Source organism: Pongo abelii, chromosome 1 (assembly GCF_028885655.2).
Source record: "Pongo abelii isolate AG06213 chromosome 1, NHGRI_mPonAbe1-v2.0_pri, whole genome shotgun sequence".
Taxonomy (NCBI): domain Eukaryota; kingdom Metazoa; phylum Chordata; class Mammalia; order Primates; family Hominidae; genus Pongo; species Pongo abelii.
The window spans coordinates 178,596,760-178,624,125 of record NC_071985.2 but is presented as its reverse complement, the minus strand read 5'-3'; the positions used below and the strand labels follow the sequence as shown (position 1 = coordinate 178,624,125).

At 50.9% G+C, this 27,366-nt stretch overlaps 2 protein-coding genes across 4 annotated transcripts in view; one reads left to right on the top strand and one right to left on the bottom strand.

Moving 5' to 3' along the window:
• The window catches only part of ACOT11 (acyl-CoA thioesterase 11), a 169,048-nt gene that overhangs the window by 139,877 nt on the left and 1,805 nt on the right, over positions 1-27,366 (top strand). Inside the window, exons 14-16 of one of the 3 annotated variants that reach the window (XM_054544407.2) lie at positions 324-455; positions 1,130-1,256; positions 23,864-24,016. In XM_054544407.2, coding sequence (XP_054400382.1) covers positions 324-455; positions 1,130-1,256; positions 23,864-24,016 — 412 coding nt within the window. 3 annotated transcript variants of the gene reach the window in all.
• FAM151A (family with sequence similarity 151 member A) lies at positions 2,365-16,664 on the bottom strand. Its single transcript, NM_001131486.1, is given in 8 exon segments — positions 2,365-3,126; positions 3,598-3,741; positions 4,787-4,926; positions 5,667-5,891; positions 7,863-8,022; positions 9,179-9,331; positions 12,996-13,139; positions 16,422-16,664. Coding segments are annotated over 8 exon segments (1,758 nt in total). The 5' UTR covers positions 16,540-16,664; the 3' UTR covers positions 2,365-2,452.

Below are 27,366 nucleotides of genomic sequence, written 5' to 3'. Positions count from 1 at the left end.
ATATAGACACACGTGGGTCTCTGTACACTGATGTCTGTCCATGTGCCTGTGCACATATGACCACATGTGTGCATGTATGTGCACATCTTTGTTCCCATGTCTGTGTGTATGTGTTCATTTACTTGCATGCATGTCTACACGTGCCTGTGTGTGCACACGCACATGTGTGTCCATCTTGGCTGGGCCTTGCTGAGCAGTACAGGGGGTGACATCCCACCACAGAAGCTGCTCAGGCGCTGCAGCATGGCAGGGCCCGGGCAGACCTGCTGCTTGCATGGGAGCTGGAAGCTTCCTGGGGCCCTGAGATCCCGGCCTCCCCACAGAAGCGTGGAGCTAGTGCAGCAGGTAGACGAGGACGACGCCATCTACCACGTCACCAGCCCTGCCCTGGGAGGTCACACAAAGCCCCAGGACTTCGTGATCCTGGCCTCGAGGCGGAAGCCTTGTGACAATGGGTGTGTGCCTATCTGCTGTGGGGTGGGGGACACAACTGGACAGGGTGGTAGGGTGGCCGCATCTCCCTCCCAGGGAAGGGCATCAGCCTGGAGCCAGAAATCTGCTTCCCATTGGCTATGGGGCCCCAGGCACCACTAGACTTTTCTGGGCTGCTGTGGCTTTACTATGGGTAAAATGAGGGATAGGGGCACACACTTCCCCTCTTGTCGCATTCCCTAGAGCAGGGCCACCCTTACCCAGGGTGGCTCAGGCTGCCTCGATGCAGGCCTTGGGCAGGATATTTCTCGCGTGGCCACCTCCTTGGCCTCTTCCCTCTGACAGCCCTGTGTGGGCTGGAGGGCCTAAACATCTCTTTTGCTGGAGAGACAGGGACAGAAAAAAATCCCAACGCCCACGAGTCTTCCCCTGAGCGTTGAAGTGGAGTGGCCTTTCCAGAAAGTCCACAGTGAAGTCAGGTTGGCTCCTGGTGAATTCAGTGCTAACCCACAGTACCTCCTCCCTCCAGCCGGGCCCTGAGCCCCGCATTGGGGCTTTAAGAGTCGATGTGCCTTGCATCCCCCTGGTGAGGAATCTGTGCCAGAGGGGGCAGGGTCTGGGCCTTGGTTGGGCAGAACAGGCCCCCACTTTCTTCTGTGGCTGACCCCTGTCCCCTTGCTACCCTTCCTTCACTCAGGGACCCCTATGTCATCGCGCTGAGGTCGGTCACGCTGCCCACACACCGAGAGACGCCAGAGTACAGACGTGGAGAGACCCTCTGCTCAGGCTTCTGCCTCTGGCGCGAGGGGGACCAGCTGACCAAGGTGAGGCCGGTCCCCCTAACCACGCCCCCAGCCTGGCTCCACCCCAACACACGTGTATTGAGCTCAGCACTGCTGGGCTAGGATAGTCTCAGAGCTGGCCCCCCAGCAGGCTCCCCCTTCCAGCCTGGGGGAGCCTGAGAGTATCAGGGGCTGAAAATGATCTAATCTGTGTACAGGTAAGTCAGAGGCCACTGCATGGTCTTGGAAAAAGCTCTGGGTGCTGAAGGCAGAAGGCCTGGGTTCGGAACTGAAATTCCATCTCACTCGTCAATTCACTTGGATAGGCCTTCTCATCTAGGAAGGCTTTATATGGCTCTGAGGGCCCATAAAACCCAGCAGCACAGTCCGTGTTGATGGAAAACATGGGGAGGAGGCTGAGGGAAAGCGAGGGTGGGGTACGGCAGCCTCCCCGCTCACAGCTTCTGTTAGGGCCCTGTAGCCTGGGTCTGGCCTTGAGACTCACCCAGCAGAGACTCAGCCGGTGTTTGCTGAATTCATATGCTTGAACCCATGAGCGCCTCAGAACCATCCCTGGGCTAATGTCTAACGTGTCTCTATGGCCGAGATTCAGAGCTGGGTCCTGGAGACGCAGCCTCTGCCCTCCAGGGCCTCTGGCTGGTGGGGAAGATGCATGATGACAACGTGTTGTGTGGTGTGGGAAGCCAGGGTTGTCAGCGCCCGAGGAAGGGTTGGGGGAGATCAGCTGGAGGAGGTCATGCTGGGCAACTGTGTAATCTAAGACCCTGGGGAGTTGGGTTGAATATTCTGCCCTCCCAGAAGGCCAGCAAGGCTGACTCACCATCAGCCTCGTGTCCACTGGGCTCCCACCCCTTCCCAGGACCCTTCCCTAGCTCGGTCCCCCTGAGCTTGGCTTCCCACCCTGCAGGTGTCCTACTACAACCAGGCCACCCCAGGTGTTCTCAACTATGTGACCACCAACGTGGCCGGCCTCTCCTCTGAGTTCTACACCACCTTCAAGGCTTGCGAGCAGTTTCTCTTGGACAACCGGAATGATCTGGCCCCCAGCCTCCAGACCCTGTAGATGCCCTCAGTGGCCACATCATGCCCACTCCCACTCCGTCCTGTCCCCAAGGACTCACATACAGTGCCTGGAGAAAGCCAAGACCTTTATTTCTTTCTGCCTCTCCGTGGGAAGCCTCTGCCCTGAGGTCCGCTGGCCCACCACCCCTGGGTGCTCAGTTTCTGCCAACATCGGCCAGCAAGTCCTTGCGGTACCCCTGGGGCAGCCTGTAGTAGACTCGGGTGCTGTCCACAGCCCTAGCTGCCAGCAGTGCTGTCCTCACAGAGGCATAGTCGCCCCCAGCTGGGTCGTACTCCACTGTGACGGTGGCCCGGGGGGAGGATGCCAGCAGCCTGGCTATGGCTCCAGCTGTGCTGTGGCCCAGCAGCATGGCCTGCATCTGGAAGGACACAGGTTGCCAGAGCCCCTGGCACAGCTCTAGCATATCTGTGAGCAGCTGTTCCCTGTAGCCACTGCCCAGCACCTCCTCAGGCCAGCCTGGTGCCACAGTCACGTGGGGGAAGACCTCAGCCACAGCTGTAAGCAGCTCTCTGCCAGCCACATGGCCAGGGACCGAAAAACTCCCGTGGGAGATTTTGGCCCCAACCCACACAGGCCAATGCAAGAGGCCAAGGCTGGAGAAGCGTGCCAGCAAGGCCAGGGATGGCCGGAGGGCTGCGGGCTCTGCTATTTGCAAATGGATGCCCCAGTGTCCGGGATGTGTGGCCAGCTGCTGCAGGCAGGACTCCAGCGTCAGGATGCTGCCACTTGGAGTATGAACAATGGGCACGGGGTTTTCAGACACAGTTCCCTCGAGGCCAGTGTTCAGCAGGATCATGCCTTCTGTGTCTGGAAGAGGCGGCAGAGGCAACAGTGTTTAGGATTTGGGTTATCATAAGGTGTTAAGAGTCCCTTGTTAAAGGGGCAGTGGGAGTTATGGGGTCATCAGGGACCTTGCCTCTCTGGAATCTGTCAACCCAGTTTTGGGCTCCAGGTGGATGGGTTGCTTTATAAATGTGCCTGGTGCATGAGAAACTCTTGTTTCAGCTCTTGGTCTTTACCCATGACTCAGCCTGGGGGCCAGTGCCGGCCTTGCCTGCAGCAATGTGGCTGAGGACTGGTCTGAAGGCCAGGAGCCCTGTGCTCTTGACATCACTGTACTCTCTCTCCCTCTCCTGCAACCCTGTCCAACCTTGCATCCAGGGTGTGGTGTAAATAAACCCGTGTTGCCATGGCAACAGAGACCGGCGGTACCTGCCCCAAGCAAAGGACACCCCTGCAGATGAGCTGGGAGCATCAGGGCTGAAGGGTAGACCTTACCTGGGAGGGTCATTGTTGCTGTTTTACCGCTGCCCTGGACGTCAGGAACCAGCCACTCCACATTCAGACCGTCATCCCCGGGCAGCTGGAGAAGAGGGATCAGGCTGCCTCCCGTGTAGTACATTGGTTTCCGTGTGGCATTTACTGTGGGGCCCCAAATCGCCAAGGTGAAGTGGCTGCCATTCACAGAACACCTTACCTGGTTGCTAGGGTCCCATAGGCCACAGCTCTACGGGCATCCTCTTTAAGCCTCATGGCACCCTGCCAAGTAGCTCTCATTTCCTTGCTTTGTAGACTAGAAGAAGTGACTTGCCCAAGGTCTTATAAGCAGTAAGCAAAGTTGCTGGGAGTGGAACCTGATGGGACCAGGTCTGCCTGGCCCCAGAGCTGGTGTCCTTCCCCCTTGCTTAGGTGGCTCCCATGGCAGGAATGCTGAGTCTGATGGGGCCCCTTTGAGATGGCTTAACTGCGGCTCTTCTGGGTTCGGGGTCAAGGGAATGAGGGGTTTGGATGGTGGCATCTGATCACTGCTTAACGAATACAGTGGAGGCCTCTGAAACGTTAGAGTAACCGGCAGTGGAGCTGTGCACCAAGGGAAATAATGGGGGGTTTGGAATTTGCTGGTTTCCTACCTGCTGGGCCACATACAAGCTGAGTGACTGTATAAATTCCTGAACTGTTTTGAGCCGCTGTTTCTCTATAAAATGGAATCCCTCAGTTTCTGTATAAAATGAATGTGTGGGTCAGGCAGGTGGCTCACGCCTGTAATCCCAGCACTTTGGGAGTCCAAGGCGGGTGGATCACCTGAGGGCAGAAGTTCGAGACCAGCCTGGCCCAACATGGTGAAACCCCATCTCTATTAAAAATACAAAAATTAGCCGGGCATGGTGGCGCAGGAGAATCGCTTGAACCCAGGAGGCGGAGGTTACAGGGAGCCGAGATTGCACTGCACTCCAGCCTGGGTGACAGAGTCAGTCTGTCTCAAAAAAATAAATAAATAAAAATTAAATGGATGTTTGAAGCTTAGCATACCATCCCAGGGCCTGGCACACAAAATGCAGCTGCCTCCTGTCCCACCCCAGCCTTCCCCCTTCTGATATCCCTTCCACCCAGCTCTGCTCCAGTGCCCACCAAGTGCTGCTCCCTGCAGAATCCAGCCCACACCACCCTTCCCAGTTCCTCTCCTTACAGGCCAGCTGCTTGAACTGTGACAGGAGAGGCTCAAAGATGTCATAGTAGACTTGGTGGACAGCAGTGTTATCCCGGACGTAGAGCAGATCCTCCACCGACATGGGGTCCGAGGCAGCCTGCCACAGCGTCAGGCTGTACCTGGGGACAGGAGAGCTGGCTTGGTGCCTGTCTGGGCCCAGCAAGACCCTCAGCCCCACTCCTGTGCTCAGAACTGGATGTCAGCTGGGCCCAGGGTAGAGCATCTGTCCTCCAGTCGCCCACCTGCCATTTCTCCCTGAGTCCTACCCCTTCCCAAGGGCAGGAACCAGAGGGAATTCAGGAAAGATGACTGAAAGCAGAGGCCCAGGAGGGAGGGGGAGCCTGTCCTGCCTCCTCACTTGCAGTGTCTATTTCTGAGTCCTATCTTAGGAAAGGGGCAGGACAGATGGGGGAGGGTGTGGAAGGGTGGGTCAGGCATCAAGAGGGGGAGGGGGCAGCTTTGGGAGTCCTGTGGAAGGTAGGGGGGATAGTGGGGGCAGGGGAGTCTCTAAATTCCTACAGGGCTATCCTAGGACAGGGGTTGAAGGCACAATTTGTGTAGCCCCAGGGGTACAGCTGGCTCCTATTGGAGGAAGCTGTGGGGAGACAAATTGTGTCTTGGTATAAATATTTTCCAGAGGGCAGAGAATTACCCACCAATGAAAGGGCTCCCTCGGGAGGTAGTGAGTAACTCATCACCAGAGAAATGCAAGCAGAAAGCAGGGACTCTGTAGAGGGCATGAGCACTGGCAGGGGTTGGATGAAATGACCTTTAAGACCCTTCCAGCCATGAGCTTCTGGGATCTTGCTGGAGGCATCAGTGCCTCCAGGAGGGTGGGGGTGGGTTTGGTGGTTTTCACCTCTCAGATTGGCTCAGCAGCCAGCTGAAGTGGGGCCAGGCGGCCCGCACCATGGAAGACCGCACAGGGAAGGTGACCCTCTGGGGCACCCCTCCCACCAGCTCGTGCATCTTCTCCACCATGGCTCGGGTGTACGTCGTGTTTGGTGACGTGGACACGTAGAAGGTGGTCCAACCTGGAGACAGGGTAGCCTTGGGATACTTCTCCTGGACCAGGGCCAGGAACCTGCAAAAAAAATCAGACATGTTGGTCTCACGGAGCTGCGGCGGCCCCTTCCTCTCCTCTGGGTTCTCATCACAGTGCTAGGGAGTGGCAGAGCCTATTGGATCTATGATAAGGTCAGAAGCAGAGTCCCAAAAGAACAGAATGGCTTGTTTCAGGTCCCATAAATTGGGCGTGGACTTTGGAGTCAGGGAAGTCTGGGTTCAGATCCTGATTCTGATCTTGGGCAGGTAACTCAACCTCATAGACAGCATCCCTTCCAGCAGGGCAGGCTTCTTAAACATCCCCATATAGACAGGAAACTAACTCAGAGCCCCAGCGTGTGGGAATCTGAGCTTTGCCAGCTGGGAAATCCCAGCCTGTAATCCCAGCACTTTGGGAGGCTGAGGCAGGTGGATCACCTGAGGTCGGGAGTTCGAAACCAGCCTGACCAACATGGAGAAACCCCGTCTCTACTAAAAATACAAAATTAGCTGAACGTGGTGGTGCATGGCTATAATCCCAGCTACTTGGGAGGCTGAGGCAGCAAAATTGCTTGAACCCAGGAGGCAGAGGTTGTGGTGAGCTGAGATCGTGCCATTGCACTCCAACTTGGGCAACAGAGCGAGACTCTGTCTCAAAAAAAAAAATTTTTTTTTCCTGCCTTCCTGCTTTCCTTCCTCCCTCCCTCCCTTCCTTCTTTTCTTCCTTTCATATCTTTCTCTTTGCTTTCTGTACATGGTCTCGCTGTGTTGCCCAGGCTGGTTTCAAACTCCTGAGCTCAAGGGATCTGCTCACCTCGGCCTCCCAAAGTACTGGGATTATAGGTGTGAGCCACTGTGCCCAGCCTAAAATTTTATTTGAACTTTGCCTTGATGAAAATATTTTAGTTTTTTCTTTGTACTTTTCTTCTTCAAAAGATGCAAATTTTAATAGGCAAATTATGTTGCTACCCACTGCCCACCCAAAAAAACCTACGGAGTAAAATTAGCACTCCAAGAAGACAGGTCATATTTATCTTGGGCCATTGATTACATTTTCCAAACTGCTACTTTTGGAAGGCACCTCAGCTTGAGAAGCACAATAATAAATACTAGATGGATGGGTTGCTGGCTGGTTGGATGGATGGAGGAAGAGATGGATGGGAAAGAGCCTGGAGCTTAGAATCAGAAAGGCCTGGGTTTGAATCTTTGCTTTGCCACTTACCAGACTTAGGCAGGTCTTTTAACTTCTATAATATAGTTCCTGCATTAATAAAATGAAAATAATACCAGCTACCTCATTCTCATGAGTTAAATGGTGTTCTGCAAGTCAAGTGCTTAAAACAGTTCTGGGACACATAATAAACTTTGAACAAATTGAGCTTCCACTATTGTCAGCTTTATCATCTGCAAAATGGGGAGAAAGCCCTAACCTGGCAGTGCTATGTAAGGATCGGATCAAAGACATTCTCTCCTTTTATGTGGTCTCTTTGTAAACTGTAGAGCACTGTGCAACTACTGTATGTGAGGGCTTTGAGCAGCAGTGCTGGAATTCATGAGGGGAATTCCAGCTGGGGAAGGAATCAAGGTTTTAGACTTCTCTAGCAGGCCAAATCCTGTGCTGGTCACTGGGGAATACAAGGGGGCACTTGGCCCTGTCTGCCCTCCAGGGGTTCAGTGTAGTAGGAGTGACAAATCTGTGAATGCACAGTGACAGCCCCATGAAGTCGGGGCTGTGTTAGAAGTGTAGGGGTTGAGGGACCCAGAGGAAGTCCTGCAGCAGCCTAGGATGTCAAGGAAGTTTCTAGAGGAGATAATGACTGGCCAGCGGTTTGTCAGAAAAGGGGGGAAAGGCATTGGAGGAAGAGGGAACAGCATGTGCAAAGGCTCAGAGGTGAGGCTATACATAGTGTGACTGGAGGCAAACTCAGAGGTCCCCTAAGATCCCCATCCTGTGGTAGGTGTTTGACAGAAGAGGGCTGGACACAGCTGGAACAGAGAGGCGGACACTCACTGTGTGGCATTGACCTCAGTTGAGATGAGCATGTTGGGGCCCTTTAAGATGTCAGCGTTGATCCATATGGGCCGCCGGACTTTGCCTTCCTCTGTCAGCCGCCGCAGGAGGTCCAGGGAGGGGCCCACGGCCTTGATGTTCTTGAAGTCCAGTTTGATGCCTGTGGGGAAAGGGACAAGGGCTTGGGGAACTGATGAAGGAACTAGGAATATGTGACTCCCTGGGCAGAAAGCAGAGAGGGCGTGTGTGTGCGTGTGCGTGTGTGCATGGTGGAGTCAGGGGAGGGCAGAAGGACAAGCACCACATCCCTGCAGGGTGTGAGGAAAGCCTTTCGAAGAGACAGAGCTAACTCAGAAGAAGGGCCTGCCTCTAGAGGAGTTCCCATCTCCTGCAGGGAGGAAACAGGCCAGGTAAGGACTTGGGCTTGTGGTTGCCGCAGCTGGGAATCAAGTCTCTGCTGAAAGGGGGCTGTGGTTCCTGAGCAGGGCAGACTCAGAGGGTCTTAAACCACCAGAGCCTGTAGGGAGGTTACTCAGCCTCCAGGAAGGTGCATTTGGGTAGAGGAGGAGATCTGTGCAGAGGAAGGACTTGGTACTTTTCAGGGTGGTGAGGAGACGAGGCTGGGAAGATATAGAGGGATGTTGAAAGCCAGGCCAAGATCACACTTTTTCCTGAGGACAGTGGGGAGCCATGGAGGGTTAAAGCAGAGGTGTGGCATGACAAAACTGGTGTTTTGAAAAGATCCCTCAGGTGCGTGTGTGTGGTCATGGTGGTCAAGGGAAGCCTGGAGGGGCCGAATTTGGGGCAGGAAGCCAGTGAGGAGGGAGGTCCTGGAGAGATACAATGTGGCTGTGACTAGATGGGGGCAGGGTTAGGGGTTAGGATTGGTGGATGCAGCAACTGAGTGGCTGTGAGGATGAGGGAGAGGGAGGCATTATGGTGACGCCTGGATTCTGACTGTGACTGGTGAAGGGGTGCAGAGGGGAAGGGTGGGGCTGGGCTTTGAACATTTTACGTCCAGTTCTGTGGATACAGGAGGAAGCACTCTGAGCATGCGTGGCACTTTGCAGTTCACACTGTACTGCCGGCTGTCTCCCCTGTGTGTCCAGGAGAGAACACCAGGACCTGTGCTGACACACTCCCCATCTCGCCTAGTCCTCATTGAGCCTGGGCATCTATGACATTGTGATGAGAAAGCCAAGGCAATGAGCACCTCGTGTCAGGGCTGGACTTGCTTCCTAGTGAGGGATCTCTGCACATGCTGCCCCAGGGCCAGAGGGCTGGGGGCCAGAGAGGGTTTCCAGAGAGGCCCTTACCCTTTTGGGAAGAGCCCAGCACAGTGTCCAGCCACTGCTCCAGTGTGTTGTCACTGTAGATAGCCGGGGGGTGTGCCATGATGGGAACTCCTGTCTCATTGGCTGTGCCGAGCCCTTCTACATTGACGTCAGCCTCCAGGACTGTGATGTTGCCTGTGGAAGAGGCAAAAACTCAGTCAGTTCCTTTTTTAAAAAAAGAAAACTTCTTTCTCATCGTAAAAGCATTACAAATTACAGAACATTTGAGAAATACAGAAAAGCGGAAGAGGAAAATATTCACCCACACTTCCATCATAGTTTCACATTTTGATGGATTTTTTCTTCCATTTTCTTCTATGCATAGATTTGTGTGTTTTTTTTTTTTTTTTGGAGACAGAGTCTTGCTCTGTCGCCCAGGCTGGAGTGCAGAGGCGTGATCTTGTCTCACTACAACCTCCATCTCCTAGTTTCAAGCAATTCTTGAAATTCTCCTGCCTCAGCCTCCCAAGTAGCTGGGATTTACAGGCGTGTGCCACCATGCCTAGCTAATTTTTGTATTTAGTGGCGACGGGGTTTCACCATATTGGCCAGGCTGCTCTGAGAACTTCTGACCTCAAATGATCCGACCACCTCAGCCTCCCAAAGTGCTGGGATTACAGGCGTGAGCCACTGCGCCTGGCCCTATGCATAGTTTTTACACAGTTGAGACTCCACTGCATTTATAATTTTTTATGTTTTTTCAACATTATGACACATTTCCACGATCTTTTTTTATACATCTCTTTAGAGCAAACAAGGCAAAAACCCAAAAAGCTTCAAAAGCCCTGGTTGAGGGTGTTCACTACCATGTAGTTGATCATCCCCCATTCCTGAGATGCTTTGGTAAGTTTCTGATTTTTGCTATTAGTCTTGCTATGTTGCCCTGTCTAGTCTTGAACTCCTGGGCTCAAGCAATCCTCCCACTTTGGCCTCTCAAAGTGTTGAGATTACAGGTGTGAGTCTCACTGCCCAGCCCACAGGGTCATTTTTAAAGCCCATGTTATCAAACTGCTTTCCGGAAAAGTTGTTCTGATTCCTGTTCCCGCACAAGGTTGCCCATCTCACTGCATCATCACCGACACTGAGTTATCTTTTAGCTTCACGTAGTTAACTCAATCAGGTGGACATCTTCTGATTCCTGCCTTCAAGAATTCAGTCTATTAGGGAGCTCAGACCTTTCTAATGGGAAGCTGTCTCTAGAAAATCACACAAGGGACACTCACACTTGAAGAGTGTAGTGGAGGGGAGAGGGGTCGCTTTTGGCCCTTGCAGCATCACAAACAATTGATGCCAGAAGGGGCCTTTTCTCCTGCTTTCTCCCCGACTCCTGACCATTCTTCTCACCTCTAGCACTGCTTCCCTGCAAGTCTGTTCTCTATAGAGCCAGCCAAGTGAGTGTCCTAAATATGTACCTGATCATGTCACTTCCTGTTAAAAAAGGCCAGAAAACCTACCCATTGCTCTGAACATGAAACCCAAACTCTTTATCATAGTCTTTGTGGTCTGTACAATCAGGGCCTGCCAGATTTTCCAGTTTCATCTCATGTTCCACTCTCCTTCATCCTCTGAGTTCCAGCCACCCAGCTTCTCCAACTTTAATGTGCACATAGATCCCCCAGGAACTGTAAAAATGCATGTTCTGATCACTAGGTCTGCGGCAGGGCCTAAGATTCTGCTTTTTTTTTTTTTTTAGATGAAGTCTGGCTCTTTTACCCAGGCTGGAGTGCCGTGGTGCGATCACAGCTCACTGCAACCTCTGCCTACTGGGTTCAAGCGATTCTCCTGCCTCAGCCTCCTGAGTAGCTGGGACTACAGGTATGCATCACCACCATGCATGGCTAATTTTTGTACTTTTAGTGGAGACACGGTTTTACCATATCAGCCAGGCTGGTCTCGAACTCCTGACCTCAGGTGATCCACCCGCCTCACCCTCCCAAAGTGCTGGAATTACAGGCATGAGCCACCAGGCCTGGCCCGAGATTCTGCATTTTTAACACACTCCCCAGGGATGGGCATGCTGCTGGTCCATGGGCCACATGTTGGGTAGCAAGGCTTTAATTTGTTTTGTCCTCCCCATCTCTGGGCTGTTGCCTGGCAACTCTCTTCTCTCAACTTTACTATGGCACCTCCTGCTTATCCTTTATTGTTGGCTTAAAAAAATCACTTCCTCAGCCAGGCGTGGTGGCTTACGCCTGTAATCCTAGCACTTTGGGAGCCCGAGGCGGGCAGATCACTTGAGTTTAGGAGTTCGAGACTAGCCTGGTCAACATGGTGAAACCCCGTCTCTACTAAAAATACAAAAATTAGCCAGGCATGGTGGTGGGCTCCTGTAATCCCAGCTACTCGGGAGGCTAAGGCAGGAAGAATCACTTGAACCTGGGAGGTGGAGGTTGCAGTGAGCCAAGATCACACCAGTGCACTCCAGCCTCGGCAGAAGAGCGAGATCCTGTCTCAAAGCAAACAAACAAAAACTCTCTTCACCTTAAAAATTGTGACTTGCCTTCCAGAGGCTGAACCTGGGGGCTGACTTGCTTCGGGGTGGGAAGTGAAGGAGGAGAAAGAGATGAGAGGAAAGGATTTGTTTCCTGTGGCCACAGCTGCAGCCCTGGTCCTCAGGAAGGAGGGAAGGGGACATGCAGTCACTAGCCCTCCTCGTGCCAGCTCTACCCATCTGCAGGAGATCACGGTGGCTGTGTGCAGACCGTGAATTGACACTGCTGGCTTCCAGTCCCCACCCTAATACTTTCCAGCTGTGTGATCTTGGGAAGGTTATTTGACCTTTTTGTGCCTGTTTCCTCATCTACAAGAATTAAATAATAAAATATCCCTGGTTAGGCATTCACTAAGTGTTAGTTATTTATATGGAGCGGATTGCTTAACTAGTGCAAGGGGCCATCTGGTGTATTTCTGTTGCTTCAGCATAATTATTAATAATGACCTCAAAAGAGCCCTTCTTTGGTTGATTCGGTCATTCTACCAGCCCTCAGACCCCAGTTTCCTTGACTGAAATGGAAGGAGTTTGCTTGAGCAGTGGTTCTCAAAGTGTGGTCCTGGGGCCAGCAGCCTCAGCATCACTTGGGGGTGGGGCCAGCAGCCTGTGTCTTCTGAAACGTGCCCGGGTTTGAGGACTTTTCCCTTCATCTTTTATAGCTACTTCTTTAAAGTTCACTAGCATGTTCGTGAACATTATCTACTGAGCTTCCCAACAGCCCTGAAGGAGAGGGTGGGGGTCAAGCGTCACTCAGTGGCTTGGAGCGTGCACTCTGGGGCTGACCACTCTGGGCTCCAATGTTGGCTTAACCGCTTTCAGATAGTGTAACTTTGGCTAAGTCACCTAACTTTTCTGAGCCTCTGTTTTTCTCCTGTGAAATGGTACCCATGAAACAGGTTGCATGGTAGTCCCAGAGGAACCTGTGTGTAATGTGCGCCCAGTGAACCTTGGCCAACTGGTTACTGTAACCATTTTTGAAGTGCAGATTTCTGGCTTCTTGAGGCTTTGAAGGTAAAGGCTTCCTTACAGTTTGGTCCCTGACAGGTCGAGGAAGGGGTAGCTGGGAGGGAGGGCAGTATAGTCATGACTTTGGAGTCAGACATGTGGTTTAAATCTAAGCTCGGAGTTTGTCAGCTGCGTAACCCTGAGCCAGTCACTTAAGGCTTCTGAGCCCCTATTTCCTTGTGCGGAAAGACATGTAAACAGCCGTCATGCCACCACAGTGACCAGTGTCTGATCCTCACTTTTCTCCCTCTGTCTTCTCCATCCCCTTCCCTGGCTTGCCTCCGTCTTGGCAGCTGGACTTACTGTTCAGGGCAGCTGTCATGGCTTCCTTGCTGTTGGCTGCATGGTACCAGGTGACCTCCAAGGCATCTCGGCGGCTGATCTGGCCCAGGCTCAGCAGGTAGTCCAGCATGTCGGCATCAGGACTGCAGGCCTCCAGCTCACAGCCTGGAAGGAATCCCAAGGGATTGTTAGCATCTGTCCTCGCCCCAGCCCAAGACTCATGTTCGTTCATCCCATGACCCTCCCTGGGCTCCCACTGTGTCCAGTACCCCATCTGGCAGAGGACGGTGAGGCTCAGACTCACTGGTGCTGCAATAGAGGGAAATGAATGGGCTCCTGGGGCCCAAGGAGGCCTCAGTACCAGCCTGGGGCCGTCAGAAAAGGGGGGCAGGTTCACAGAGAAGGGAACACTTAAGGAAGACCTTGAAGGATGGGTGTAAATTTCACAGAAAAGGGAGAATAGGTTATTCCAGACAAAGAGAAAGCAAAGGCTTGGCTTCAGGAGAGTGCAGTTGCCTGAAGGAAGAGCCATTGGCCTGGTAGAGATGGAACATAAAAGTGGAATGTGGAAAGATTGGAAGAGGGGGCCGGGCATGGTGGCTCATGCCTGTAATCCCAGCACTTTGGGAGGCCGAGGTGTGTGGATCACCTGAGATCAGGAGTTCGAGACCATCCTGGCCAACATGGTGAAACCATGTCTCTACTACACATACAAAAATTAGCTAGATGGACGTGGTGGCAGGAGCCTGTAATCCCAGCTACTCGGGAGGCTGAAGCAGGAGAATCACCTGAACCCGGGTGGTGGAGGTTGCAGTGAGCCGAGATTGCACCACTGTACTCCAGCCTGGATGACAGAAAGAGACTCTGTCAAAAAAAAAAAAAAAAAAAAAAAAAAAGGCTGGGTTTGGTGGCTTACACCTGTAATCCTAGCACTTTGGGAGGCCAAGGTGGGTGGATTGCCTGAGCTCAGGAGTTCACGACCAGCCTGGGCAACATGGTGAAACCCCATCTCTACTAAAAATACACAAAATTAGTTGGGCTTGGTGGCATGCGCCTGTAATCCCAACCACTGCGGAGGCCAAGGCAGAGAATCACTTGAACCTGGGAGACAGAGGTTGCAGTGAGCAGGAGATCATGCCACTGCACTGCATCCTGGGTGATAGAGTGAGACACTGTCTCAAAAAAAAAAAAAAAAAGCTGTGTGCAGTGGCTGACACCTGTAATCCCAGCACTTTGGGAGACCGAGGCAGGCGGATCACCTGAGTTCAGGAGTTCACGATCAGCCTGGCCAACATGGTGAAACCCCATCTCTACTAAAAATACAAAAATTAGCTGGGCGTGGTGGTCCATGCCTGTAATCCCAGCTACTGGGGAGGCTGAGGCAAAAGAATTGCTTGAACCTGGGAGGCGGAGGTTGCACTGAGCCCAGATCATGCCACTGCACTCCAGCCTGGGCGACAGAGCAAGACTCTGTCTCAAAATAAATAAATAAGTAAATAAAATTTTTAAAAAAGATAAAAGATTGGAAGAAGGTTGGGATCAGGTTGTGAATGGCCTTGAACTTTAGCAAAGGAGTTGGTGTGTGCTGAGGGCAGCGAGCAAGGGTTGCTTGGAAAGATCTGGGCTGCAGAGCTAACATGAGCTGACAAAAGCAGGCAGAGGGACCTTGTAAGAGGTGTCCAGGAGGAGACTTCGAAGCTTCTCACAGGGCAGGGCTGGAGGGATGGAGGGCAGAGGGCAGAAAGGCAGAGCCCTTGAGGCTCAGGACTGAGGAACACAGGCATGAGGTGGGGGCGTGGTGGCTACTCCAGGTACCTGTGTGAATGGAGGAGGAGCCCTTCACTGAGAGGCTGCAGGGGCGAGCAGCTGTTGGGGGGAAGAGATGAGCTCAGCCTAGTCTGCTGAGTTTGAGGTTGCTTGTGTGACTCCCAAGAAGGGCATAGGAGGAAGGTCTGGGCTGAAAGCCAAGATCTGATGGTCTTCAGGCAACTGAAGTAGGAAAAAAAGTTAAAGGGGGCCAGGCACAGTGGCTCATACTTGTAATCCCAGCACTTTGGGAGGCCAAGGTGGGCAGATCACCTGAGGTCAGGAGTTCAAGACCATCCTGGCCAACATGGTGAAACCCCGTCTCTACTAAAAATACAAAAAAAAATTGGCCCGGCCCGGTGGCTCACGCCTATAATCCCAGCACTTTGGGAGGCTGAGGCAGGCGGATCACCTGAGGTCAGGAGTTTGAGACCAGCCTGGCCAACATGGCGAAACCCCGTCTCTAGTAAAAATACAAAAAAATTAGTCTGGTGTGGTGGTGCCCACCTGTAATCCTAGCTACTTGGGAGGCTGAGGTGGAAGAATTGCTTGAACCCAGGAGGTGGAGGTTGCAGTGAGCCGATATCATGCCACTGCACTCTAGGCTGGGTTACAGAGTGAGACTCTGTCTCAAAAAAAAAAAAAAAAAAAAAAAAAGGCCAGGTATGGTGGCTCATGCCTGTAATCCCAGAACTTTGGGAGGCCAAGATGGGCAGATCAGGAGGTCAAGAGATCAAGACCATCCTGGACAACATGATGAAACCATCTGTACTAAAAATACAAAAATTAGCTGAGCGTGGTGGTGCACACCTGTAGTCCCAGCTACTTGGGAGGCTGAAGCAGGAGAATCTCTTGAACCTGGGAGGCAGAGGTTGCAGTGAGCCAAGATCACACTCCAGTGACAGAGAGAGACTCCGTTTCAAAAAAAAAACCACAAAAAAATTAGCTGGGTATGGTTGCACATGCCTGTGATCCCAGCTACTTGTGGGGCTGAGGCAGGAGAACCGCTTAGATCCAGGAGGCCGAGGCTGCAGTGAGTTGAGATTGCACCATTGCACTCCAGCTTGGGGGACAAGAATGAAAACTCCGTCTCAAAAAAAAAATAGTTAACGGGACTTTCTGCTGGGGAAGTCAATGGGACTTTCTGCTGGGGATGAAGTCATGTAGGGTTGGGGGATGGAAGAGAGAAAGAGCTGCGGATGGGGAATGAGGCTTGGTGGGGACGAGGGCTCAAGAAGAGCTGGTTGGCTGGGCATGATGACTCACACCTGTAATCACAGCACTTTGAGAGGCTGAGGCGGGTGGATCACCTGAGGTCAGGAGTTCGAGACCAGCCTGGCCAACATGGTGAAACCCCATCTCTACTAAAATTACAAAAAATTAGCTGAGCGTGGTGGCGGGTGCCTGTAATCCCAATCCCAGCTACTTGGGAGGCTGAGGCAGGAGAATCGCTTGAACCTGGGAGGCGGAGGTTGCAGTGAGCCGAGAATCACGCCATTGTATTCCAGCCTGGGCAACAAGAGCAAAACTCCGTCAAAAAAAAAAAAAAGGGGGGGCTGGTCAGAGCCGTAAGTGGAAAGTGGGGATAAGGAGCGAGCGATGAGGGAAGCCGCTCAGGATGGCATGGGGGGAGGCACCTACCTGGCCGCCGCAGGGTGATGGCAAGGACTATTGCGGCAATGGCCACTGCAGACACACAGGTAATGCTGGCAAACACCCACTTGACCTGATTCTTTGATAACTGCTCCCTGCAGACCATGGCGACGCTCTCTGGGGGATGCCCCCAACTCCGCACGGCCCAGAGTCCCCGAGGCTCCCTGCAGCTGGGACCCTGTGAGAGGCAGGAGCTCCCAGCAGCACCTAATTCTCCACTAGGCCTGGTCTGCTCTGCAGCCCTGTAATATCCCCTCTGGAGATAACCTCTGAAGCCCCTCCTCCCTCCCCGCCCCAATCCTCTTCCCCACACCCTCCCAGGATCTTAACAGGCTAACCAGAAAACCATCCCTAAAATGACCTTTGAGCACAGTAAGAGGCAGCAGAGAATGTTGGACCGAGCCCCGACCCCTGGCTGTCTGCCCCTGCCTGGGAGTCAGGAGACCAATCCCAGCCCCTGTTGCTTTTCTGGAGTCCGGGAGCAAGTGTCTGCCCCTCTCTGGGCCTCATTTCCTTCTGCGTAAAAGGAGGCACTAGACTGGGTGATCCCGAACATTCTGTTCTTTCCCTTTCTAACTCCAGGCTTTCTGCCCTGCCCTCAGGGAATCCTGCATTATCAGGCAAGGGTGGTGACAAAGACAGATTAGATCTGTGTAAGGGGCAATAATCTTCCTTTCATCTGAGATTATGGCTAATAGATTATCTACCTGGGATAGAAATAGATAGTCCTGGCATGCTGGCATGGGTTACTGTAGGCCGGTTCTGGGGCAGCGAGTCCATGGGGAAAGGGCTGAGTCACCACTTCATGCAGAGGGATTTTCTGGGGGCCCTGGTATGGGAAGCAAGTTAGAGGCTGCCCCTATTCTGAGGACCCCAGAATTTAAACGAGTACAAGAATCACCTGTAACGTGCACGGAGACTTCAGTGTCTACACATTGGGGCTCACAGAGAGATCCAGAATGTGAAGCTGTGATAGGCCACCCGAGGCAGAGCAGGGCACTTGGTGGCTTTGATTGTGTGTGTGAAAGGGTGTCTAGAATGATGCCCAGGTGGGCAGATGTCAGGGACTGAGGGGTGGAGGGGTAGGGTGGGAGGGATTTCGGTCATGGGGCTTGTCATGGGTCATTCCTGAGTCGATTTTCCTGCCTCGGCCTCCCCTAGGAGGGAACTGGATATAGAGGCTGTGGGCTCAGGACTGAGATCAGGGCCAAATACAAGGGCATGAGCATCATTTTCTGGCCAAAGCAAAGAGAGAAAGGGATGGAGGCTGACTTCTGGGGACCACTGACAGGCGGAGAGTTGGAGGAAGAGGCATCAGTAGAGGAGAGGGGACAGCAGAGGGCGGTGAGGGGTGTCAATGGGAAGGTCAAGAAGAAAGGAGTGGTCAGCCAGGCTGGGAGATGGAGCCTAATAAGGACAGCAAGGCCCCCGATGCTGGCCAGGACAGTTTCCCTGGATCAGTGGGGAGGGCAGAGGTCAGAGCAGAGCCTGTTTAGAGGGGCCAGGAAAGACCAGAGATGCTGAAGGTACAGGAGGGAGAGGCACTGGGACAAAGTGAGGATGGGAGCAGGAGGACCTGGTGCTCAGGGGGTGCTATTCTGTAGGATGTGGGGAAGGGTGGACATTGTGAGTGGTGAGTCTGGGGGTGCTGGTTGGGAGGTAATGTGGTGAAGGGGGACAATGAGGGAGAGGTTTGAGGACAGGGAGCTTCTGTTGGCTGGTCGGGGCATGTGTGGTATGCCTACAGGGATCCAACGAGACCCAAGCTGTGGGCTGCTAGATGGACAGGACCCCATTCAACACCCCCTCCCCACCACTGTATATCCGGAAATGTGAGACTGTGATGGGCCACCCGAGGCAGGGCCAGCCCTGGAGCCTAGGCTCAATTCTTAGTTCTTGGAACCTCTGGAGAGAGGGAGATCTAGTCTGTCTGGGATTCTGGCTCATTCTCCAAATCAGCTCAACAAACTCAGCAGCTACCAAGAGCCAGGCCCTGGTGGGGTGTCAGGGCTGCTGGCTGGAATGGAGCAGGGTCAGTGCTCTGGGGTCTTCTCAGGAGACAGTAAGGGGGCCGTAGACAAGCAGGAACATTTTTGTGAGTCCCCTTTCTTATGGGGGCTGCTCTCTCAGGCCACCCACTCCGGACTCCAGAATCCAAATGCTAATTGGGCCTCACCCAGATTCCTTCTGTAAGAAGGCGTGGAAGGGTGTGTTAACTGGGATATTATGATAGCCGCAAAAAGTTAACAGAATGACAGAAGCTACATCTCGAGTAACAACCACATATGCTTTACAGTTAAAGTCTAGAGGAAATTTCTGTTTAAGAGCTGGCCATAAAAAAGAAAAGAAAAGGGCGAGCCGGGCGTGGTGGCTCACGCCTGTAATCCCAGCACTTTGGGAGGCTGAGGTGGGCGGATCACCTGAGGTCGGGAGTTTGAGACCAGCCTGACCAACATGGAGAAACCCTGTCTCTACTAAAAAATACAAAAATTAGCTGGGCATAGTGGCACATGTTTGTAATCCCAGCTACTCGGGAGGCTGAGGTAGGAGGATCGCTTGAACCTGGGAGGCGGAGGTTGCGGTGAGCCGAGATTGTGCCATTGCACTCCAACCTGGGCAACAAGAGCGAAACTCTGTCTCAAAAGAAAGAAAAAAGAAAAGAAAAGGCCAGCACGGTGGCTCACACCTGTAATCCCAGCACTTTGGGAGGCCGAGGCGGGCGGATCACTTGAGGTCAGGAGTTTATTATGACTAGCTTGGCCGACACAGTGAGACCCTGTTTCTACTAAAATACAAAAATTAGCTGGGCATAGTGGCACGAGCCTGTAATCCCAGCTACTCGGGATTACAGTACAGGCTGATGCAGGAGAATCACTTGAACCTGGGAGGTGGAGGTTGCAGTGAGCCGAGATTGCACCGTTGACCACCAGCCTGAGTGACAGAGTGAGACTCTGTTTCAAAAAAAAGAAAAGAAAAAAGAGAAAAGACAAGAAAAGAAAAGAAAAGAAGTCTAGAGGAACAACAAACCACTAGAATTATACAATGTGACTCCAGGGTTGTCCCCAAGCCCCATACTGGTAAGTCTCACCTAGTCTGGCTTGCATTTTTTCTGCTTTTATTAATAATATTATTTGTGATTTCCTACAAAGTGTCCCACATTTTAATTTCATCCACGTGTCACACAACACTGCCAAATGACTCTCATGTCCCCATGTTGCAGGCAAAGAAATCAAGGCTTGGAGAGGTTGAGACTTGTCCCAAGTCACCTCTATGTTAAGTTCAAATGCAGGTCAGGCTGACTGTGGGCCTATCTGCCTGATTTTATCCATCTACTTGTCCCTTCTTATTCACACCCATTTACAATGGGACAGTCACTTATTTTGGCAAGAATATTTAACAGCAATGCTGGACAAATCTATTTTTGAAAGAAAAATCAAGAACTTAGTTCTTACGGTCCACGAGGGCACCCCCTGCACAAACCATCCTCATTTTGGAACTGCTGCTTATTTAGTGTTTGTGACACTCTTATGAAGGAGGCATTCTTTTATTTATTTATTTTTTTTTGAGGCAGAGTCTCGCTCTGTTGCCCAGGCTGGAGTGCATTGGCACAATCTTGGCTCACTGCGACCTCTGCCCTCTGGGTTCAAGCGATTTTCCTGCCTCAGTCTCCAAGTAGCTGGAATTACAGGTGCGCACCACCACACTCAGCTAATTTTTGTATTTTTAGTAAAGATGGGGTTTCACCATGTTGGCCAGGCTGGTCTCGAACTCCTGACCTCAAATGATCGACTCACCTCAGCCTCCCAAAGTGCTGGGATTACAGGCGTGAGCCACTGTACCTGGCTGAGGAAGGCGTTCTTATGACCCATTTTCACAGAAGCCAGCCACAGTCAGTTTGCAGCAGAAAGGGATGCCCATGCCCTGTCATTCTGACTCTGCAGGCCGTGTGTCACCTGTCCTCCCTGGGAAAGAGGCCGGCGAGCCGAGCTCTGAGGCACAGAGCTTCGCCACCTCTCTTGGCTCCAAAGAGCTCTGCAGGCTGTCTGGGAGGAAAGAGACTTCATCTGGCTCTGGTTTTTGGCAGGAGGAACAGCCCTGGCACCGACTCCAAGCTGCAAAGACTCCTCCATTGTCTGTGACACTTCTCGTGGGGCATAAATTACTAAACAAGTTACTGAGCACGCATTCTGTGCCAGGCACTGTGCTAGGCTCTGGGGATCCACCCCATGGCATACTGTGGGAGAGAAGAAAGCAGGGGCTGTCAGGGGGCTCCAGCATTTCAGATGTGAAACAGCCATTTTATTAATAGAGTTGGTGCACATCAAAAACACAGAGCAGGCTTATAGCCTGTAAGGATGTCAGACATGGAAAGTGGCAGTGGGCCCAGGTTGGGGCATGCAGGATGGAGAAGACACAGGTTAGAAACCCCAAACTCCTGGGTGGGCCAGGAGGCTTTCAGAAGAGGCTTGGCTGACTCAGAGAACCATCAGGGACGGGGGCTAGGGAAGACCTTCAGACAAAGGGCGCAGTGTGTGTGGGAGAGGGCCCCAGGCATGAGGGAGAAGAGCCTGTTTGGGAGCGTGAGCAGTGTGGCTGGAGCACCAGGTGGGAAATGTGGGGAGGCAGAGGGGGAGAGAAATGAGACTGGGGAGCCCCGGAGGACTGGGTCACCCTGATAAAGAATTTGGCTTCAACCTGGAGGGGTTGAGGAGCCCTTACCCATGGGATAAGCAGGGAGCGCCACACTCAGCTTGCATTTGGGAGGTGGCTGGAGGCTGGAGTTGAGAAATGGTCCTGGAGGCCTGACTGCCTCTGCATCCAGGCTGTCCTGTTTCAGCACTGCTCACCCCTGCACTCCCACAGAGCCACAGGACTTCCCACACTGCATTGCTCAGAACAGCAAACGGCCCAGGGAAGTGTGTGCCTCAGGCTGTGTTATGTGGGTTGCTCTGATACTCTCCCCACTCCCACACCATTGCATGTTATAGGGGAGACAAAACCAGGGGTGGTTCAGAGGCTCCAACATTTCAGATATGGAGCTGTCATTTGTAGAACTGGTGGCTCACACCAGTAATCCCAGCACTTTGTGGGGCTGAGGTGGGAGGATTGCTTGAGCCCAGGAGCTCGAGACCAGCCTGGGCAATGCAGGGGGACATCATCTCTACAAAATAAAAAAATAAATTAGCGAAACATGGTGGTGCGTGCCTATAGTCCCAGCTACCCAGGAGGTGGGAGGATGGTACCACTGTACTCTATCCTGGGCATCAGAGCAAAAAAAAAAAAAAAAGAAGAAGAAAGAAACCCATTTGTCTATTTTGACACTGTCATGAATTTGTACTGCTTAGGTGGTCTCAACACTCTAAATGGTGGAATTTTATTTAAAGTAGTTTCATGTTGGTGGTGCACCAGGATAACTACTACAAGCAAAAACACGTTTTCTCAAGAGGAACATACAGGCTGGGCGCAGTGGCTCATGCCTGTAATCCCAACACTTTGGGAGGCCAAGGCGGGTGGATCACTCAAGATCAGGCATTCGAGACCAGCCTGGCCAACATGACGAAATCCCATCTTTACTAAAAATACAAAATTAGCAGGGTGTGGTGGCTCATGCCTGTGATCCCAGCTACTTGGCAGGCTGAGGGAGGAGAATCACTTGAACCCGGGAGGCAGAGGTTGCAGTGAGCCGAGATTGTACTGCTGCACTCCAGTCTGGGCAACAGAGCAAGACTCTGTCTCAAAAAAAAAAAAAAAAAAAAAAAAAAAAAAAAAAAGAACATAGCTTTAATCCAGGCCTCAAGGAATTCTGAGACAAAGTTTCAGGGTCAGGGAAAATAAGCAGTTCCCTGTCAACAATCCCAAAAATCATAAGAAAATAAGGCACCATGGGTGAAAACCAAGAGACGATGTAAACAGCAGAATCAGACCCACAAAGTATTCAGAATACAAAATTATCAAAAGTAAAATAACATGGTGTTTTTGTTTTTTGTTTTTTGTTTTGAGATAGAGTCTCACTCTGTTGCCCAGGCTGGAGTGCAGTGGTGCGATCTCGGCTCGCTGCAACCTCTGCCTCCCGGGTTCAAGTGATTCTCCTGCCTCAGCCTCCTGAGTAGCTGGGACTACAGACACATGCCACCACACCCGGCTAATTTTTTGTATTTTTAGTAGAGATGGGGTTTCACTGTGTTAGCCAGGGTGGTCTCAATCTCCTGACCTCGTGATCCACCCGCCTCAGCCTCCCAAAGGGCTGGGATTATAGGCATGAGCCCCCATGCCCGGCCTGTTTTTTGATTTTTTTTGAGACAGTGTCTTTCTCTGTCATCCAGGCTGGAGTGCAATGATGCGATCATGCTCATTGCAGCCTTGACCTCCTGGGCTCAAGCTATTCTCCCACCACAGCCTCCCAAGTAGCTAGGACTACAGCTGTGCACTACCATGCCTAGCTAATTTTTTTGTGTGTGGAGATAGGGTGTCACTATGTTGCCAGGCTGGTCTTAAACTCGTGGACTCAATCCATCCTCCTACCTAGGCTTCCCCAAATGCTGGGATTAAGGCATGAACTACCACACCCAGCCTGTTTAATATTTATTTTTTTATTTTTATTTTTATTTTTGAGATGGACTCTTGCTTGCTCTGTCGCCCAGGTTGGAGTGCAGTGGCACGATCTCAGCTCACTGCAAGCTCCGCCTCCTGAGTTCACGCCATTCTCCTGCCTTAACCTCCTGAGTAGCTGGGACTGCAGGCGCCCACGAACATGCCTAGCTATTTTTTTTGTATTTTTAGTAGAGACGAGGTTTCACCATGTTGGCCAGGATGTTCTCGATCTCTTGACCTCATGATCCACCTGCCTCGGCCTCCCAAAGTGCTGGGATTACAGGCGTGAGCCACCGCGCCTGGCCTGTTTAATGTTTAAAGAAATAAAAAAAACAAGCCAGGTGTGGTGGCTCATACCTGTAATCCCAGCACTTTGGGAGGCCGAGGTGTGTTTGGAACAAGCCCCCCAGAGTCTGGCCATAAACTGGCCCCAAAGCTGGCCTTAAGCAAAATCTCTGCAGCAGTGTAACATGTCCATAATGGCCCTAATGCCCAAGCTGGAAGGTTGTGGGTTTACGGGAATGACGGCAAGGAATACCTGGCCCGCCCACGGCGGAAAACCGCTTAAAGGCATTCTTAAGCCACAAACAAAAGCATGAGTGATCTGTGTCTTAAGGGCGTGTTCCTGCTGCAATTAATTCGGCCCATCCCTTCGTTTCCCATAAGGGATACTTTTAGTTAATTCAACATCTATAGAAACAATGCTAATGACTGGTTTGCTGTTAATAAATATGTGGGTAAATCTCTGTTCGGAGCTCTCAGCTCTGAAGGCTGTGAGACCCCTGATTTCCCACTTCACACCTCTATATTTCTGTGTGTGTGTCTTTTAATTCCTCTAGTGCCGCTGGGTTAGGGTCTCCCTGACTGAGCTGGTCTCGGCAAGTGGCGTCCATTCGTGGGGGCTCAAATCCAGGTCAAAGGGTCGCCAGAGCGACGGTTGGAATGGAAAACTAGCTGGAGGACACCTGAGTACTCTTAAAGCAATCCCCGTGGTGAGTAAGAAGGAGAGTTCGGAAGCGTCAGGGTAACAATGGGGTGGGTATGGGGTCTGGTTTGTTTCACCTTGGAACCTTTTCACACTGATAACGAGGAGGAACAAGAGTATAGCGAAGTAACAGAAGAGGTTACAGAGCATGTTTATTTGCCAGCTAAAGCTAAAGCGGCAAAGGAAGGAGAGGTTCATCCCTACCCTTCTGCATCCCCTCATTATTATTTTGAAGAAAATGATCCCCCAGATCTTTCTTTTCCGGAGGACACTGGGCGAAAAGTAGTTGCCCCAGTGACTGTTCAAGCAGCGCCTCGAGCGACGGCTCTTAGTTCTGTTCAGGCAGGAATTCAGCAAGCTAGACAAGAGGGTGATTTAGAGGCTTGGCAGTTCTCTGTTAGAATACACCCCCAAGATCAACAGGGAAATATTACAGCTACATTTGAGCCTTTTCCTTTTAAATTACTCAAAGAATTAAAACAAGCAATAAATGAGTATGGACCAGGTTTTCCTTTTGTAATTGGACTGTTAAAGAATGTTACTGTTTCCAGTCGGATGAGTCCTACTGACTGGCACGCTTTTACCTGAGCTTGTGTAACTCCTGCTCAGTTCTTACAATTTAAAACTTGGTGGGCAGATGAAGCTTCCATTCAGGCTGCTCGCAATGCCCAGGCTCAACCTCAAATTAATATAACTGCAGACCAACTTTTGGGGGTTGGCGGCTAGGCTGGTTTAGATGCACAAGTGGTCATGCAGGATGATGCCATAGAACAGCTTAGAGGAGTGTGCATTAGAGCTTGGGAAAAAAATCACTTCAGGTGGGGAACAATACCCTTCCTTTAGTGCTATAGAGCAGGGACCAAGGGAACCATAGGTTGATTTTATAGCTCGGTTATAGGAGTCTCTTAAAAAGATGATTGCAGATTCGGCTGCTCAGGATACAGTGTTGCAGTTATTAGCTTTCGACAATGCTAATCCTGATTGCCAGGCTGCTCTGCGACCTGTCAGAGGGAAAGCACATTTAGTTTATTATATCAAGGCCTGTGATGGTATTGGAGGTAATCTGCATAAAGCTACCTTGTTCGCACAGGCAAATGGCAGGACTGAGAGTGGATGAAGGAAATACTCCATTGCCTGGAGCTTGTTTTAACTGTGGGAACCGTGGTCATACTAAAAAAGAATGTAGAAAAAATCAGCGAGTCAGGCCGCCAGATAGGGGAAAATAGAAAACTGCTGATCCTGAAATATGTCCAAAATGTAAAAAAGGAAAACACTGGGCTAGTCAGTGTCACTCTAAGTTTGATAAAGAAGGGAACCCGATTTCGGGAAACGCCATGAGGGGCCCGTCCCGGGCCCCGTTCTAAACTGGGGAATTTCTGGCTCAGGCCATTCCCTCACCCCTGTACAATGTCTGTCCCCTGCCACAGCCGGTAGTGCTGCAGTAGATTTATGCTGCACAAAAGCTGTGAGCCTTCTGCCTGGGGAACCCCCGCAAAAGGTCCCAACAGGAGTCTGTGGACCCTTGCCAGCGGGTACAATAGGATTACTTTCAGGAAGGTCTAGTGTAAATTTAAAAGGTATACAAATACATACAGGAGTCATTGATTCAGATTATAGTGGGGAAATCCAAATTGTTATATCTACTTCTGTTCTCTGGAAAGCAGAGCCAGGAGAGCGCACAGCACAGCTCCTGATTGTGCCATATGTGGGAATGGGAAAAAGTGAAATTAAACGAACAGGAGAATTTGGAAGCACAAATAAACAAGGCAAAGCAGCTTATTGGGTAAATCAAATTACTGATAAACGTCCTACCTGTGAAATAACTATTCAAGAAAAGAAATTTAAAGGTTTGGTAGATACAGGAGCGGACATTTCACTCATTTCTGTACTGCACTGGCCGTCTGCGTGGCCAGTTCAACCCGCTCAATTTAACATTGTTGGTAAAGCTGCTAAAGTATATCAAAGTAGTTATATATTGCATTGTGAGGGGCCCGATGGACAACCTGGGACTATTCAACCAATTATAACTTCTGTACCTATAAATTTATGGGGAAGAGCTGTATTACAACAATGGGGAGCACAAGTTCTAATTCCAGAACAATCATATGGCCCTCAAAGTCAACATACAATGCATGAAATGGGGTATGTCCCTGGTATGGGACTAGAAAAAAATTTGCAAGGTTTGAAAGAACCGCTTCAAGCAGAAAAACAAAGTTCCCACCAAAGATTAGGAAAAAATTTTTGATGGCGGCCATTGTTAAGCCTCCAGAACCTATACCTTTAAAATGGTTAACAGATAAGCCAATTTGGATAGAACAATGGCCACTAACTAAAGAAAAACTGGAGGTTTTAGAGAAACTAGTTGCTGAACAATTAGAAAATGGGCACATAGCTCCAACATTTTCTCCTTGGAATTTTCCAGTTTTCGTAATTAAGAAAAAATCAGGTAATGGAGAATGTTAACTGACTTAAGAGCCATCAATTCAGTTATACAACCTATGGGAGCATTACAGCCAGGATTGCCTTCTCCTGCTATATTTCCAAAAAATTGGCCTTTTAATAGTCATAGATTTAAAAGACTGTTTCTTTACTATACCTTTAGCTGAGCAAGACTGTGAACGGTTTGCATTTACAATTCCTGCAGTAAACAACCTGCAGCCTGCTAAGCGTTATCATTGAAAAGTGTTGCCACAGTGCAAACTTCCCAAACTTCCCAAACTTCCCACATGTCAAACAGCCCAACAATTTGCCAGACGTATGTGGGGCAAGCAATTGAACCTACTCGTAAAAAATTTTCACAGTGTTACATTATTCACTGTCAACTAAAAACATTAAATGATTTTCAAAAATTACAAGGGGATATTAATTGGATAAGACCTGCTCTAGGCATTCCTACCTATGCCATGAGTAATCTGTTTTCTATTCTTAGAGGAAATCCTAGTCTTACTAGCCCTCGGCAATTAACAAAACAGACTGAGGCAGAGTTACAACTGATTGAGAAGCAAATCCATAAAGCTCAGATAAATAGAATAGATCCAGAGAAGACTCTAGATTTGCTAATCTTTTCAACTCAGCATTCACCTACTGGTGTTATTGTCCAAGAACAGGACTTAGTAGAGTGGCTTTTTCTTCCACATACTAATTCACAGACTCCAACTCCTTATTTAGATCAAATCGCTACTATGATAGGGATTGGGAGAACTCGGATTGTTAAATTACATGGATATGATCCTGGAAAAATTATTGTCCCTCTCACGAAGGCACAAATACAGCAAGCTTTTATAAATAGTCTTACTTGGCAAACCCATTTAGCTGACTTTATGGGTATTCTCGATAATCATTTTCCTAAAATGAAGC